The sequence below is a fragment of the Dromiciops gliroides genome, chromosome 6 (assembly GCF_019393635.1).
Source record: "Dromiciops gliroides isolate mDroGli1 chromosome 6, mDroGli1.pri, whole genome shotgun sequence".
Taxonomy (NCBI): Eukaryota; Metazoa; Chordata; class Mammalia; order Microbiotheria; family Microbiotheriidae; genus Dromiciops; species Dromiciops gliroides.
Window position 1 is genome coordinate 49,342,590 of NC_057866.1, and position 18,456 is coordinate 49,361,045.

Below are 18,456 nucleotides of genomic sequence, written 5' to 3' on the forward strand. Positions count from 1 at the left end.
AGTCCCAGGTATCTTTTTCAGATGAACTCCTACCTAGATATATCTTCCCATCTTGTATTTGTGACACCCATTTTCTAAATCTATGTGTAGGATTTAAAAATATTATCTCTATAAGTTTAAAAGCACCTAAAAACTGCTTGAATAGCTTAGGCTAGACTACCAGTTGCCAGGCAGTCAAAATTAAAGTGTCCTTCTCAAGAAAGAAATTTGTAGCAATTCTTTCATGTACACCTGTCCTATGGTATCACACCTGAAATCCCAGTGATGGTATGCCAAAAGCATGGCAACACGTGCTACCAAAATTTGGCTTAAGACACTTGAGACTAATACCTAGTTTTTCCTTGGTTTGAGAGAATGAGGCAGGAGTTGCTTTTCCTCTACTTTTCCCATCAGTTGACAATGGTGATGCACCTTTTTGGAAAGCACAGGCTTTTACAAAATGCAAGCACACGTAAACCCATAAAGCAGGTGCACCATTGAGCAGCCTGGTGCCACTCTCAGTGGGCTTTAGACTCCATCTCAACTAAAAAGAAAGGCGATAGAGTAGTAATGTTCAAGTGTCTTTTAGAATTTGTTTTCTACTTCCTTTGTGTGGATTCTGATCTTGAAGGTAAATGGAAGTTTCCAAATCACCTTTTGCAATAAAGGGTGTAGTATTCCCTAATACTCAACAGAGTGCTTTGCATATAGACTAGGTGCTTCATTTTTGTTTTTTTCCCCCACTTTATTCCATTTTCCAATTAACATTTATTTTCTCCCCCCACCCCCAATTAAAAGAAAAACAAAACTCATGGAACAGATACATATAGTCAAGGAAAATAAATTGTTGAAGAGTTTTATTGGACTGGGGACCAAGAACCTTTAGAGAATGGGTTGAGTGAAGATTAAAGGATATTAATTCATAAAAAGTTTTAAACCTCAGTGCTAACTATAAAATTATCTTATAGTTAGAAAAGACAACAGAGTTCAACTCTCATTCCTCAGATGAGGAAACCAGAGGGTTTGTTTGATAGTGTGGGGAGTATAAAACAATGGACTAGGTAGGTATTAAGAGTCCCTACCCTATTTACATATGAATTAGACTCACTTACATGTATATATGCACATAGTTTTCTTACATTTCTATTTAAAAGCTTGTCTGTTCCCCTTGTATTTTGGGGATTTATTTGTGGCATTATAATTACAGATAAGTATAGTATAGTGGATAGAAAGCTGGCCCTGCAGTTACAGTAATCTAGGTTCACTTCCTGTCCTTGAGGAATATCAGACCTGTGATCCTAGACACTAAATCTTTCACTGTCCTCTGGGACCTCATTAAGCCTATTGAATAACAGAAAGGTTGCTGATTTTCATTGGTGGAGGGAATTCTCTATTCTGATAGGTTTAAAGCAAAACTAATTTACAACTGTCACAAATTTTAGAAAATGAAATTTTAAAAAACTGCTCTTTTTCCCTGTAGAAACTAGACCAAAAATACTCATGGAGGAAAAAATGACATTTTAAACTATAAATTCTCATTTATCATAGAATGAAAAGGACACTGTATTTGTCAAAGTATGTTTGTGTTTATTTGTCCCAGAGAATTTTAAGGAAAAACATTTTATTCCAAGACCTGGCATTTAAGACTAACGTGTGGCTAAATAGCTTTCAAGTTGAGGTGTCAAACCCATAGCCCACAATACTCTTGAATGTAACCAGAACCAGATTAAAATGTAGTTCCTTTTTTACTGTGTTGGTGTATTAATAAAAAGAGAAATATATAACTATGTGTGGTTCTCTAAGTCAATATGTGGCCTGCAGGGATCTTTATGTATAGTTTAGTGGCTCTCATGTCATATATTTGAGCTTGACACCATAGATTTACAGGACAGAGCTAGTAACTAGGCACTCAAAGGCAGCCAGGGAAAATTCAATTAAGGGGAGAGACTAAGGGGCACCCCCTCTTCCAGAGAGTACTGCCAACACCCTATAGGTATGGCTGACAAAATCAGGTTTTACAAGCTCTAAATGAAAATGGACAGGAAGGAGGGGAAAGTGGGAGGCCATAGGCACCGTGGGTGTGAGAAGGCCAGCTCTGGGGCAGGGGCATGACAGTAATGAGAATTAGGGTTGGTGGTCTAGGGCCCATGCAAAAAAGCTGGGACAGTTGTATGGCTGTTGTGGGGAGCTTTTATCCCGAAGAGGGAGGGCTGGCAGAGAGGAAAGTATGATCCTGGACATTGGTACCAATCTTGCTTGTAAGTCATTCTTACCCATGTGACAAGAGTTGTCATTGCAAATAACCCTGCCCTGGTTACAGCTTGGTTAGGGAGGGATACATGAATTTCTTCCCTTGCATGGTCATTTTTGACAAGAATGAAAAAGAACTGTTGTCTAATAATTATGGCTTCTATCTAAATAAGATTAAGGAAATCTGATTGACCTATCAAGTCAACAAGCCATGCAAATAGAGCTGAGTTTTATAAAGGGAAATCCTTTAACTAGTTACATTTACTGTCACTCATGGCTTTCTAACACTGTCCATTCTGAAATCTAGCCACATTTTGATATTGTGTTTAAGGTTAATGACAAATTCATATTTTTTGAATATATCCTTTTAAAAGGTAGCAAATCATTTCAACACTCTCTGGGAGGGATGCATTATTTCTTAGCTATTAATTCAGTGAAGAAGCATTCTTCTTTGGAAGGTATAAAAGTTTTGGACTAATTTGGCCCTTACCTCCAAGAAAAGAATTCTGATGGTGTCTGATGTGTTCTCTGCTATACATTGTATTTTCTTGTGGGATCCTGTCAGCCCATTCTATTCAATGTGAGGCAATTGAAAAGAAATTCTTAAGGATTTTAAATATCCATAATCATCATTACCATCATTTTAAGCCTTATTGTTTTCAATTCTTACACTAAAATTTATTGCTGCATCCTGGAAACTGGATGAATTAAGAGTTTGATAGGAGGAAACTGGTTAAATCTAGCACCAATAAAATAGAAGGAATGTGGGTATGAGTATCTGGTGATTATTATCATAACCTTACCATTTAAAGGGAAATTTCTTCTCTTTTGAAGTTAAAATTTGTAATATTTGGTAGTAGTGATGACTGAGGGAAGGCTTTGATTCTCAGTTGCTTCTGGATTAAAAGCTTTGATGAAGAATTTTTTTTCTAAGTCTAATGGAGAGAATGCAATCTCTCTTTCACAAACATACTGATTTCCATGTATTTTACTGGGATAGCACAAAGCAGATAAGGGTTGTAGATAGCTGGAGCTGGGGGGGTTCCCAAATTTCATCTAAAAGAAAAGGATTTTCTTTGGTAGAACTATGTTATAATACTTCCTGCATACTTAGTTCTGAGAAAAACCCACCTTTTGATCTGCAAGGCATGGCACATAACTTTAAAATCTGTTCTGTTAAAGGGGCTGCTTTGTAGGACCCATTTTAAAGTACAACTGAAGCACAACTTCTGGCAGTGAAATATTACATATTACCATTAGCTGTTGTATACTTAACCAAGCTTTACAACTGTTGCCAGTATGTAATTTAATTTGAAAAAGTCATTAGGCTTGCAAATGATAATATGCAAACTTCGAAGTCTCTGAAAATAGTTTGGACCTTCAGGTACAGCTTCTAACTTTACACATACTAGGTAGTATTGAGCAGATAACCAAGTAGAGCACTCACAATATGAAGACACAAGATGATGACCCTAAGGGCCATCCATAACAGGATCAGTTAAATTGGGCAACCAAAATTTTTCTCTTAAATTGTTTTCAATTACAATTTACATGATGAAAGCTGATGTGTTTTTCCCAGCTACGTTTATTCCAAATTTAAATCAATTTCAATTTTCATTATTTTCACAGCACAAGAAATATATCTGGCTACAGTTTGATAGTTTGTTGTCAGATTTAGATAGTACATGATTATATAGATCCCATTTTAGAAATTAATCAGTTGGTTCTTGTATGAAACATCTATGATCCCCTTTTCTCTTATTCAAGATACTTATTAGTGAAGGACCCATCAACCATGTGAAGGAATCAACTCCTTTGCACCTCATGTTTCTTCACCTCATGTGTCTTCACTTACTTCTGTATACATAGAATAACTTTCATTGAAGGTTATAGGTCTGAGTTAAGTTATTCAATCTAAGAGTAACAATGAGAGAACGTGGGTCCTTCCGGTTCTTTTGAATGGTTATCTTTCCTTTTAAGGCCTCACCTAAAAAAAAAAAAAAGAAGAGGTAGTTTGAATATTAAAGAAATTTTACAGAAGATGATTAATGTACTACTCATAATATACTTTAAATACAATATGCTTAATGAGTTAATGGCATTAAGACACTCAAAAAAGTAATCATTCACTACAGATACCAAACACTAGCACTTTGATGGCAAAGAAATTCACAGTCATCATACAGGGTCAGGGTACCCAGCTCTAGGTTCATGGGAGAAATCGGGCCACTAGAACTTAATGGTAGCAAACCAGAAAGAAAGATGTGCTATATAGGTTTATAACAGAAATGCACAGGATGTTTTTAACCTAGTATGCAATAAAGTTTCAGTAGTGGCACTAGCAAAAAATAAAGAAAAGCCATTATCTTTGAAAATGCCATTCTCTACTTCTATGTGAGCAGAATCCAAAAGAAAGCTTTAGAACTATAAGGTAAGAGAAACACATCCCTTAACACAAGCATATTGCTTTAAACAAAATAGCCAGAGGATGTCGATAGAATTCATAACTGAAAAGATGAGCCGAATCTGTTTTAATAAGATTATAGATTTAAAATACACGCATGGTACAGAAGCATATCTCTAATTATAGCAGAGGTAGAAAGCAATCTAATAAAATTCAAGACATTCTGATCAAATAAGTAATTATACTGCATGTTCATTTCGCCATTTTTTCCCAATGATACGGCAAGACACATATTTTTAATAAGGAAACAAAAACAATAGATCAATATTTCTTGGTTAAAAACAAGAGCATGAGACCAAAGCAAAGGGCGTTTTACACTTTCTCAGATATATTCTCAGGCTTAACAATGTGTACTAACACAAGAGGACTCCTAACAAAATGCTTAAAAAACATAAATTTCCTCACATTTGTAAACCTAACTAATACATTTTTCTATGGTAGTTTCAAAACAGAATTACTTAATCTTCAGAGTTAGGTAATATGTGAAGTCATAAAAAAAAAAGTAACAGGCAGAAAAAGTATTCATTGTTTACTATAGTTCAGGCATTGTCCCTCCCAATAATTGTGGATACAAATACAAAGTAAGACAGTCCCTGCCTTCATTCTAAGAGACAGAGAATGTGGAGACCTGGCAGAGAAAAGGCTAGGAAACACAGTAACATACAGATTCTCTTTCCCAAAATTCATGTACATTAAAATAACATATCGGGGTGGAGAGAATCTGTATTAATGGAAGGAAAAATCTGATTATAACTCATATGTCCCTCAGTGTTAAAAAAAAAAAAAAAAGCAATGACATCCTATCCCAACCAACCACTGTTAGGTTACTTAATGTTACAGTGCTCATAGCAACAGTGATACAAGTTTTAGATTTTTGATTAAGTTCAAGTTAATAATTACTTTAACCATTTCTGAAATTGTATATTATATTAGCTTTTGTTTTTTTACACTAGATACCACACTGTTTAAGCTCAGAATCAAGGACAACTAGGTGGTACAGTGGATAGAACATCAACCTTGGAGTCAGGAGGACACAAGTTCAAATCCGGCCTTAGACACTTAATAGTTGCATGACACTGGGAAAGTCATTTAATCCTGATTGTCTTCTCTCCCCTTCACCAAAAAAAAAAAGATCATATGCTTTAGAGTTAGAAGGGGCTTTAGAGATCAGCCACTCTGACCTTTATATATATATATATATATATATATATATATATATATATATATATATATATATATATATATATATATATAAAGCAGGGCTTCTTAACCTGGAGGTCTAACAGATCTCTAAGTGGTCTGTGGATGTATTTCCAGAGTTTATAAATTTGGATGGGAAAAAATTCATATTTTTATTTCACTACATAGTTACCTCTGTAATCCTATTAATTTTATGTATGTAAAAACATCATTCAGTTGGGCATGGTGGCCCATGCTTATAATCCCAGGTACTGCAGAGGGCACGACTGATGAGTCTTTGGAGCTCAGGAATTCTGAGTTGCAAAATTCCACGCTGGAATGGGTGCCTTTACTAAATTGATATTGAGTAGGGAGTCATGAGATTGCCTTGGTAGGGAGAAGCTGGACCAGGTCAAATTTCCTGCGCTGAATAATAGTGGGATCAGGCCTATGAATTATCCTCCAACTTCTTATTGGGGTGAGAGGAAGAGTCTTTAAAACAAACAAACAAGCAAACAAAAACAAAACCTTATCCTTAGAAGGGGTCCAGAGGCTGGTCCAGTCTATCCAAGGGGTCCATGAAACAAAAAGAAGTGAAGAGGCCCTGTCTTAAAGAGTTAAATCTAAACAGTATACAGAGGGCAGAGTGATATAGTGGAAGGAGCAGTGGAATAGGAATGTCAAGACTCTGATCTGAGGCCCAGCTATTCCTCCTCCCATTCACTAGATGATGAATTCCTATGACTTTTCTGAGTCCCAGCTCCTGCAGTTGTAAAATAAAAAGCTGAATGAATGAGATGATCGTGGATGTACTTCGAGGTCCAACTGTTATGAATGCGTCATTTAAGTGATTTGTCCAAAATCACATGTGTAAGTGTGAACTGTAATTGAGATTCCATCCCTTGTTTTTTGACTGAATCCAGTGTTCATTCCACTGATTCTATGCCATTTCTTTAAAATTATTTCACAACTCAAACTTTGTAGTTCTTTATAAATTATTCTACAATTTATGTGCTTTAACCTAAACAAACATTTCCTTAGCTCTGTATTTGGGGATTTAAATTCTTAAACATCTTTACTAATATTTATTAAATGGTCTAAGAAAAAGCCTTTCCAATTTTATATATTTAAAGAATATCATCATAAGCTTGTGAATTATTTAGGCCAAGATTCAAATCACACACTTTCTGATTATCAAACATATAGCCTTTAGACAGTTTATGATGAGAAATATTTTTCTTTGCTTCTATACAAAAATAGATAAATAAGTAACTACTATTATGAGCAATTACTAGAGACTTTGAGTCAGGAAGTTGTTAGTCATTTTTCAGTTGTATCTGATTCTTCATGACCCAATTTAGGGTTTTCTTGGTAGAGATACTGGAATGGTTTGCCATTTCCTTCTACAGTTCATTTTATAGACAAGGAAACTGAGGTAAAAAGGGCACTCTATCCACTGTACCACCTAGCTGTCCTGGAGTCAGGAAGGCCTGAGTTCAAATATGGCTTTAGATACTTACTAGTTGCATGAACCTGAGCAAGTCACTTAACTTCTGTCTCCTTCAGTTTCCTCATCTGTAAATTGGGGATAATAGCATCACCTATTTCCAGGGCTCTTGTGAAAATCAAATGGTATAATATTCGTAATGTGCTTAGCACAATGACTGGCACATAGTAGATGCTTAATAAATGCTGTCTGTCTAGTTATATTACTGATATGAAATCAACATTGACATGAACAACTGTGAATTGCTACTAAAGTGGTTTATTGGATTTTCTCTCTCATCTTAGGTAACATGTCTCATTATGAAAAAGTAAATGTTATTCAAAAAGTTTAAAATGAAGGTTTTCATAAACCTTTTATTCCAATACAGACTGATAGTAGTTGTTTTAAAATAAAAGCATTTTATTATTTTCCAGTTACATGTAAGGCTAGTTTTCAACATTTGTTTTCATAGGATTTTTAGTTCCAAATTTTTTTCTCCCACCCTCCCTTCTCTCCTTCCTCCCCAAGGCGGAAAGCAATCTGATATAGTTTATATATGTATGATCACATTAAACATATTTCTCCATTAGTCATATTGTGAAAGAAGAATCAGAGCGAAAGGGAAAAGTCTCAAAAAAGAACGGCCCAAAAGTAGAAACAGTATGGTTCAATCTGCATTCAGAGTCCACAGTTCTCAGACTGATTGTTGAACCTGAATAATACCCTGCTTTCTATATAACATTCTGTCATACTCTCTATTTATGGCTAAAAAGGTATCTGAGTCCTTTGTATGCTTCCTAGCTATTCAGGAGAATTCTCTACTCATAGTTCTGTGGCAACACCAACACACCAGGTTGTTATGATGGTTGTTTTTGTCTACCTTAAATCAAATCAAATGTTCAGCAGTTGGTATGAATTAACCTGAACAGCTCTCCCAAATTCATTGATTTTGTAAAGTTTCCAGCTATAAGTTTTTAGCTAGTCTACTCTACCTTGGTGGGTATTTTGGGGGTTTGGTTTTGTTTTTGCAATAACGACCTATTTTACCTTTAAGTTCCATGATTGTCGGCAAATCTGATCTCTTTCTAAGTTTCCTCCTCTAAAATTAAGCAGGGGCTCGATGAAATGATCTCTGGTCATGTCTAACTCTAATCACATGATCTAAAACATGGTATTAACTGGTTTTAAAAGTGAAATAACAAAGTAAGAAAAGTTCTATCTTAAATGTACACCAATGGATAATTTAAGCAGTGAAAGCATTTATGTATGCATTTCAAAGAAACAAATGATCAGGAAGTCACATAATAAATATGTAATCAATGGTTGGCAAACACGCCCTCCACAATTCTTACAGACTGACTAAGGTACAAAAGCAATGGCTGTAAGACCACAGTAGATCAGAGTAATTAATCAGTGTCATATAGATATAAAATGACTTGTGTCTTTAAGCAGTTCTGCTGTTTTCTGGGCTGCAGAGGATGCTTTCTCTGGAGCTGAGCTGCATCAACTTGCCCTTATCATAGGCAGACTGCCTTAAGCACAACAGAATCCAGTTTTGCAGATCAATTAGAAAAAAAAAATGAATCCATAAATTTTTATGGTATTTTAATTTATCCCTTCAAAAGCAAAGAATACCATCCCTAGAGAAGATATAAACAGTATCTTCAATAAAGATTAAAGGATGTTTTTGCATTAGCTTGACTTACTCTAGCATGGGGAAGGAGAAATCATTCATTTGTTTTCAGCTTAATTATAACAACAGCATTATGTATCATCTATTAGTGTATCAGCTTTAGATAAACACTGATTGTAAATAAAGGGACTATTTAAAAGATATAGTAGCTCTTTTACTTCTAAATATGTATGATCTTCAAAGCTGTCACACTGGGAGGTGATACACTCATTAAAGTGAAGATCTCTGTGGAATAAAATATTTTTGGAATTCCTCCTCAAGAACTGTATCTAGGATAAGGAAATTACTCTGATCACTTTATAGACATACCTGACTTTGGACCCCAAAGGGCATTTATTACTTGACCAGCCATCTTATTTTTATCCAACTTTGTTCTGAACTCATTTTGGTTATGTTCCAAAGTCAAAGTAGGGCAAAGGTTTGCCAGCACTGTGAATGATCAAAAGAATTCAACTCAACAGGCATGTGTTGAAAAGCTGGTCCATAATGAACAGCGATAAAGACAAAGATTAGATTTGGACAACACACAGGTTTTGGCCTCATGGATTTGACTAACTGGTTGAAAGGTACAATATGTTCACAAATAGTTCTGAAGGTCATTCCCAAAGAAACTTTCTAAGTATATTTTGAGAAGTAAATGGAAGCATTATTGAAACAGGTATAAAGACACCTAAAGGGACTGTGATTTTTTGGTTATAGTAAAACCCTGGCCATCCTAAGTGGGGACCACTAAAACTTCTGTGGTTCTGACAACTGATATTCATACAGGTGACCCTGAATCATCAAAACAAGCTATACTGGGAACCCAGAGGTCATCTAGGCCAGAAGTGTCAAACACCAGTCCTTCTTGAGTTCTACTGGAACCAGATTAAAGTTTAATTGGGAAATATTAAACAAAATAAATAAAAATACAACAATGTTAATTTGTGGTTTTCTAAGTCAATGGCACAACTGAACTAGTCCAACCTATATCGAACACATAATAATAACCCTTCAAGTACTGAAGGTCAGATATCACCTTCTGCCTCAATCTTCCTTTCTCTGGGATACATTTTGCCATATCCTTCAGCCAAACCTGGTACAGAATTCAATTTGCCAAGGTCAGTCTTCCCCTGTTATCCTTTGGATATGTTCCAGTTTGTCCCAAAATGAAATACTGCTAAACCCCAGACCCACACTGCCAACCGCCAGGTGGCTTCTCTATCTCAATGCTCTATTTGTAATTTCAAATCAAAATGCCCCAAATGAAGTTCAGTTCTCCCTCCCAACCTTTCTGTCCTCAAAATGTTTCTATTTCTATCAAGAGAACCACCATCCCTCCATACTTATTTGATTTTATAATCACAGAGTCATCTTTGACTTTTTCTCACCTTCCCATATGCAGCCAGTTGCCAACTGCCAATTCTAATTTCCTCATCACTGTCCCCTTTTCTCCACTCACATGGCTGCTACCCTAGTTAAGGCCCTCATCATAGCGTACGTGGAGGACCGTAGTAGTCTCCTAATTGGTTTCCCTGCTTCCGGTGCAAGCTTTATCCTTGGTAATATGCAGATCACACCAGTGGTGTCAAATTCAAATAGAAATGGGGCCATTAAACAGCACCTAAGGATCCCCGCCAGCCACATGTTGACTTTAAAAACCACACGTGTTTATAGGTTCCTTTGGAACTCCATTTTAATTTCGTTCAGGCAACACTTGGGAGTATTGAGGGCTGTGTTTGACAATTCTGGTCTATACAACTGCTAAACTAATATTCCAAAAACCATATTGGTCTCTTTTTTTTTTTGCAGGCAATGGGAGTTAAGTGACTTGCCCAGGGTCACACAGCTAGTAAGTGCCAAGTGTCTGAGGCCGGATTTGAACTCAGGTACTCCTGAATCCAGGGCCGGTGTTTTAACCACTGCGCCATCTAGCTGCCCCTGGTCTCTTTTTTAAAATCTGCAGTTGCAGATTAAAGATAAAACACAAGTTTTAAAAAGTAATCTTTCATTTTTTCCTAAGTGTATGTAAAAACAATTTTTAACACTTAAAACATTTTGTGTTCCACATTTTTCCTCCCTCCCCCTAAAACAGCAAGCCATTTTATTTAGGTTACACATGTGCAATCACGCCAAAACACTTCCACATGAGTTGCGCTGACGACACCAGTGTCTTCACCTGAAACACGAGGCTCCCTCCAAGCTGGCTCTCCTCTGCCTTCCCAGACTGCTTTTACACCGTCCCCCCACATATCCCCTGCTCAGCACAAAATTCCACTTCTGTGCCTTTATATGGGCCATCAGCTACATTGGGAATTCACCCTCCTCAGTGGCCTGAAATTCATAGCCTCCTTTAAGGCTCAGCTCAGATGCCATCTCCTCCTCCTTGATATCCTTATGTGTTCATCCCCCCCCCCAATCAAATTATCTTTTATTCACCCTCTAAGGTCTAAACGGCTTGGCAAGAGGGACCAGAACAGTGTTTTGCAAATAGCAGGAGCTTAAGAAATGGTGGCTAAATTGAAATATCAGCACGAGTTGACTAATGTGAAGGAAGAAGGAAATGAATCACACAAACATTGATATTTTTGTTGATACAAGTCTTTGAGAAAGGGAAATACAGGAAATCGTGGGGTTTGATTTCCTTACAGATCTCAAAGGCAAAAAAGGAACATTGTCTCAAGATACAATTGGTTATTTCCCCTTGTAGTGCTCATGATTGCAGCTTAAACACCAATAACTGTTGCAGAAGATAAAAAAAGTGGAGAAATTCTCTGCAGACCACTTCCAAACAAGTCAATGTTTATATGATATTTTATTATTTTAATGCAAAAGTAGGCACAGAGGAAAGGCAGAAATTAAATGAGGACAAAAGATTGTCAGATAATTGAGAAGATTCAAGTCTGTATGTATCACAGACGCTCTTTCTCCCCAAAAAGAAGGGAGGTAGAAGGCACTCTCCATGTTGAACACCAAATGTTGACAATGAAACAGAGAGTAGCTGAACAGGTAGGTCAATAACTAGTTACAGATGTGGGAGTCATTTCAGAATCAGGAGCATGGCTGCAGACTAGTTAGGGGAAAAGTTAAAATCAATATCTAATTAGATAAAAGATAAAGATGAAAGAAGACAGCACCTGTAATTACTGCACCTCTAATTCAATCTGTTACAACAAGTACTCAAGTCTAAGAAATGAGGAATAAGTAAAAGTAATAACATCGACTCTATCATCATTTCTGAAAGAAGTTTAACTCATGCAACTGTCATCCCTAGGTGGCTGAAAACACCTAGAATGTCTCCCAATCAGCAAATATCCTCCGTTGGTAGGATCAGACAGGGTTTGACTCTGGTTAGCTTTCCCACTCAACACTGTAGGGATCCCAACCTTTTTTATCCCTTATCAGGCCTTCTAAGGCATCCCTCCTCTATCCTCTCATCTGAGTACCCTGCCTCACAGTTCACAAAAAAACCCTGAAGCTATTCTACCTGCACTTCCTCTTCTCCCCACTTGATTTTTCATAATTCAAAGATCTCTCTCTCCACTATTTCCCCCATTTCATCCCCTTTGCCCTTGAAGAGGTGGCCCTTCCTCTTGCCAAGGCAAACTCCTCTACATTCACCTATGTGTAAAAAAATATTTATGGCAGTGCGCACTCATGCTTGTGGTCTCTCTCTTTCTCTCTCTCTCTCTCTAGCAAAGAACTGGAAACTAAGGTTTGCCCAACAATTGAAAAATACCTAAAGAAATTCTAGTAGCTGAATGATATGAATACTATAGTCTTCGATGAATTGACACAGATCGAAGTGAGAAGAACCAGGAGAAGAAATTATAGTATAATGCGCACATCTGAAAACTGAACAATTTTGAAAAACTTAATAACTTTGATTAACATAATGACAAGGAATGATTCTAGAGGATTGATGATGAATTCTAACTGGTTCCTGATAAGATGATAAACTAACATGGTGAATGAGATACTCATTTTTGGACATGACCAATATGAGAATTTGTTTTGCTTGATAATGCTAATTTGTTGTAATTTTTTTTTTCTTTCAAGTTTGGGAGAGGGAAATGCATGATATTTATTTTTTTAAAAAATTAGAATTATGACCTAAGTAAAAGGAAAATAAGTAGAAAGTAAAAATGTAAGACATTCTGAATAAATAGCTAAAATATAATCTTTAGTACATGGACTTGTTTTATTTATTTTGACTATTCCAAAGATTACTAATTTTGAGACTTTTAGCTGTGTTCCAGGTGAAGTAGCTGGAAAGCTGGCAATTTTCCCTTTAAAAAGAACACTGGAAAAATGCATTTTATTGCTATATATATGTATAATATTTATGTGTATATATGTAAATTTTAAACATCTTTAGATATGGGCAAAACATCTGTGGGTATTAGGTAAAAATAGATCCACTTAGTTTAAACTTCTCATGAATGATCAATTAGAATTAAAGGATATATTTCGGTTCTGATGTTAATAGAGCTCCCAATATTGGTGGATCCAAAAGAGCAATGGGTTGAATTCCTTTGTCACAGTGTACTTAGAATGTCTTGGATTTGAAAAAATAAATGAAATGATCTTACTCTAACAATGCCACTGAAAGGACTAAAGATTTCTACTAAGAAGTCAATAACAATCAAGGATCACATATAAAGCATGTCACAAAGGCTGATAGATTTAGATGAGCACCGCAAACTCAATGTGACTCATCTGCTAATAGATTAAGATTCCTCATTGAACTCAGAAGATAGTAAGATGTTCTTGAGAAAGTTATTTTTAAATAGAAAAAATGAACTTCGAACATTTACAATAACCATGGCAGTAAATTGGATTGTGGATTGCCATCGTACATTAGATTCTTTATTACAAAGTTCAATGTTCCGATATTTTTAAGATGACCCCTCTGCTCAGTAGTGTAAATCCTGAGTGGCAATTATGACACTGGACAGTTTTTGTCTCAATCTATATTGAACAGGAAGGGAGATGCATCCTAGAGAGCATCCATGTTTCAACAGACCTTAACTGACTTTATTTGGACCTGGGCACATTCAATAAGGATTTGAGTGGGTTACAGGACAGAAAACAGAAGGCTACTAGAGCCTAATACAGAAGATCTTTTGGAAGAGAAAAGCAGAGAAGCAGCATTCATTTTTCAATACTATGGCCACTGAACACTGCATGTGAAAATGGAACAGGCTACAAAGCAGTAATTACCTACTTTGTGATCATTCAGGTCCTTTGTTTCCCTTCTCTCTCCCATTGTCTGCCTTTTGGCAATTTCCCTATTCATTAGCACTATAACCAGAGGCTGGTCAGGAACAATAAAGGGGATTATGATTATTTATCCAATCCCTGTACAACATTACTACCACTGAGAGATGGTACTAATTTTATTTTTAAATTTCCCTCAAAATGAGGTAACATTTCCCTCAGGCTGTGATACTTCAGTGTATTCTGCTGGCTCACTATGTACTGGCCCTATCATTTAAATCAACAGGAAATAGAGAAATATAGTATAAAAAACATAGGTGAAGTCAAGACAGGTATTTGCTTCTTAAAGTCCCATTATACTATGTTCAAAAAGCTTATAGTTATAAGATATCCCCCAGAAAAATTGCTAGTTACAAGATCACTTGAGCTAAGAACAATTAGGATTTAAGTATTCATTTAGTCAAGAACTGTAGGAGGAAATCTTATTAATTTCAAATTAACATCCTAAATTCAACAAATGTTTATTAACTCCCTATTTAAATAAATGCCTATTCAGTGTCTACTTATGACAAAAATCTGAATTACTAAACATTTTGTTTAAAAAGAAAATACTGAGACAACAACACAGTTACCCTGGAGAAGAAATGTACACTTTCAAGATTCTAACCCTCAACTCAATTACCAGAAAAAAAAAAAGAAGCACGAAATTTAAGGGAATTTAGTTGCATTCGCTCCATTTCAGTTTTGCTGCGCTCAACCTTTTTGGAAACAAAAAAAATAACACCATCAAGGTTTTATGTCCACTTTGAGGCAATCACAAAGTGAGAAAATGAGCACCGTGTGCTGTTTTATTGCTAATGGAGTTTGTTTACTCACACTTAAAAAAGTCAATTTCTGTAAAGATAGTGGAACCAACATCAAAAGGGTTTTTTAAAGGCTATTTTTAGAGGTTTTGGTTGTCAGCATCTAGATGGTTGGCAAACTAATCATAATCACATATTTGGTATTTGTTAAACTTTAATACAAAAAGGTTCTGTAGGAAATAATAAATAGGAGATGAGTACATATTTTTGGACTGGCTTAAAAAATTTCATTTCTGTTTCCATTAAACATTATTTTCCTTTAAAGGTAAGAATATAAAAATTCCAACCATAGAAGCTTTGATATCTTTCAAAATTAAATTCTTTTTACCGAAATTATTATTAGCTGCTTTAGTTTCAAGCCTATCTTCGATTTAGTAATACAGTTCAATTATAGACAAAAGCCCCTTGAAGTTGAAGTTACATTTTTTTTAAGCTTTCTACGTCCAAAAATGAATCTCAGAGTCAAAAGGATGGAGTTCTTGAGAGATCATTTTATGATCAAATGGAATTTTTAAAAAAAGATACTACTTTAGTTACTATTGAACACATATTTATTAAGTGCCTTCTGTAGGCTGAGCATTATGAAATTGAGAGGAATCTCTGCCCCCCCCCTCCAACTAGGGCTTTAAGATAGGTTTCATTTTCTATTTATAAAAACCAAACTATAATTTCTGTCTCATAGAGACATATGCAAAATGTATGTTCCTGAGTATTGTTGATACACCTCATCTCCATTCTGTTTCCAAAATTCTTATTTCAATAGATACACTTTTCTTTTTTTTCCCCTTAGCTTCCTTTTTTTACTCATCTACTTTGCCCTGACCCAAATGAAAGTTTTCATCTTGTTCTTATTATCAAATTCGCTTCCTTTTTCATAATATTCTGGCAATTCATGTTTCCTGAGCAGAAGTAAAACAAACCAAACCCTCACATCAACCATGAAGAAGAGATACTTATTACCAGAGGCCAGTTCTCTTTATATTCCAAGACTAGAAGCGGACTTTGAGAATTTAACTAGCTCATGTCCTGCAGAGCCCATATAATACAGACTTCTCCCCAGATGGAACATACCAGACACAAAAAGCAAAGTCCTTTAAATCCATCACTATATGAAGGTGTGAAACTAAGGCTGCAAACCACCAAGTAGTTAAATTGCAACAGTAAAAATAGCTACTTGTTTACAAAGAAGTGACCCAAGTCATTGATAGTCTAAAAGAACAATGTTTAATTTTATCTTCACCATCAAATGAAAAAAAGTTCAGCAAAACTATAACCTGCTATTCAACTACCCATAAATCCTTTGTTTGTTTTGCTTTTTGATGGGGCAATGAGGGTTAAGTGACTTGCCCAGGGTCACACAGCTAGTAAGTGTCAAATGTCTGAAGTCACATTTGAACTCAGTGCTCCTGAATCCAGGGCCGGTGCTTTATCCACTGTGCCACCTAGATGCCCCCCATAAATCCTTTTTTAAAAGAGCATATAATTTATTTTTTGCTAACTTATCTTTTGAAAAATTTACCAGAGCAAACTAAATAGGGAAGAAATGTTTCCATATTGGTACCCTAGAAAGTGCCCTGGATTTATACATCTGCAAAGTATATTACTAATTAGGAGAGAAACCCAAGTTAAACTAAGCAGCTCTGACTTAGGATGGATTGAAAGAGTTAGAGAGGAATGGACTCAGCATGTGTTAAAATGCAAGATACACTAAAAGTATGATGATCTTCTACCTTTCCTGCAACTAAAAACACTGAAAATTATACCTATGGTTCAAACCTGTGAAAGGGTTTCTGAGGAGCCAAAACATGTTATGTCTGCCAAATTACAGGGTATTTAGAATTTATTCACAGGGAGTGGTGTGCCGGATCCAGATCATGTATGGTTTAACCAGTTGTTAAATTTTCACCTCAAAAACTGGCAAATATTACAAATCAAGACTTTGTTTTAAAAAAAAATTTCTAGACCTAAGAAAATAAAAAAGAAGATGTTACTAATGCAGATTAAACTTAGAAGTGTGTCTTGCAACACATTCTATCTTTCCTCTCCCACTCGCCTTACTGAACATTTACTAACATTTACCAGGACATCATTGCTCAGAAGATAGTATCTAAAGACTCCTTCACTGACAGTGTACTCTTTATCAGGCTTTACAGTTTCGGCATATTAAAACCAGTAAACTAAAAATGGGAAGAAAGAATTATACTAGTACCAGGAAATGGAAACAGCTAGATGGCAGCACGGTGGGTAGACTGAGGGCCTGGAATCAAAAAGACTCTTTTTCCTGAGTTCAAAGCTGGCCTCAGACACTTATTAGCTATGTTACCCTGGGCAAGCAGTCACTGAACCCTGTTTGCCTCAGTTTCCTCATCTGTAAAATGAGCTGGAGAAGGAAATGGCAAACCACTCCAATATTTTTGCCAAGAAAACAACAAATGGGGTCACAAAGACTTAGACACAACTGAAAAATGACTGAACAACAACTAGGAAAGGATGGGTAACAGACTTCTGGTGACTATAAAACTATAAACGCAGGCAACTTAGGAAACACAGCAGTCCAGAGCACTTAATATAAGAAGAAAACCACAAATCTCAGGCATTAGTAGAATAACTGTATTATGGCAAAGTACAATTCAATTCAATTAAAAAATATTAATGGTTTCCTATACATATACTTCATGATAACCTTGATTATCCATCAAAATAGCTTAAAATATTGATGCTTAAAAGTAATAAGCCTCAAGTTATGAGAAATTCAATTATTTGGAATGAGTTCCTATGTCCGCCATGTAGTAGGCATTTAATAAATGCTTGCTGATTGACTGATAGAAGATAACCAGTAGGCTTAAAAGAAAACCAAATCTGTTCAAATAATTGCCAGTCTTAACCCACTTGGTCAGCCCTGGAACCAACAAATCTTTCTCTAAATTCTCTGGCCCAGGGATAATGTCAGGATGGATCAAGGGGCCACAGTTATGCTTTCCTTTCTATCCATCTATTTATCTTCCATCTCCTAAAATATGGGCCATCCTCAAGGCTCATTCAGTTCTTGATCCCAAATAGATATTTCTTTTAAATTCTCTCCATCTTTGAGTTCATTCATTCACAGAGCTTCACTTATCACCTCTATCCATGTTGATGACTCCCCCCTCAATCTCAATGTCTAATCTTGGACTTCCTGACAACCTATTGCCTACTTACTGGACATTTGGCGGGGGAAAAAAAAAAGCAGAAGCTCATATGAAGCTTTACAGCTTAGAAAGTTATTTCCTCACAGCAATGTGGGAAGACAGGTAGTCAACAATCATTCTCATTGAAGAGATGAATAAAATGAGTATCAGAGTTA

At 35.9% G+C, this 18,456-nt stretch overlaps 1 protein-coding gene across 2 annotated transcripts in view; it reads right to left on the bottom strand.

Moving 5' to 3' along the window:
* Positions 1–819: 819 nt before the first annotated feature.
* Positions 820–18,456, bottom strand: part of PRMT3 (protein arginine methyltransferase 3) — a 145,829-nt gene continuing 128,192 nt past the window's right edge. Inside the window, exons 16-17 of one of the 2 annotated variants that reach the window (XM_043973311.1) lie at positions 9,361–9,480; positions 820–4,216 (exon numbers count right to left, since the gene is read on the bottom strand). In XM_043973311.1, the coding sequence (XP_043829246.1) occupies positions 4,107–4,216; positions 9,361–9,480 (230 nt within the window). In that variant the 3' untranslated portion in view covers positions 820–4,106. The remainder of the gene's footprint in view (positions 4,217–9,360; positions 9,481–18,456) is intronic. The other variant, XM_043973313.1, reaches the window with a different exon arrangement.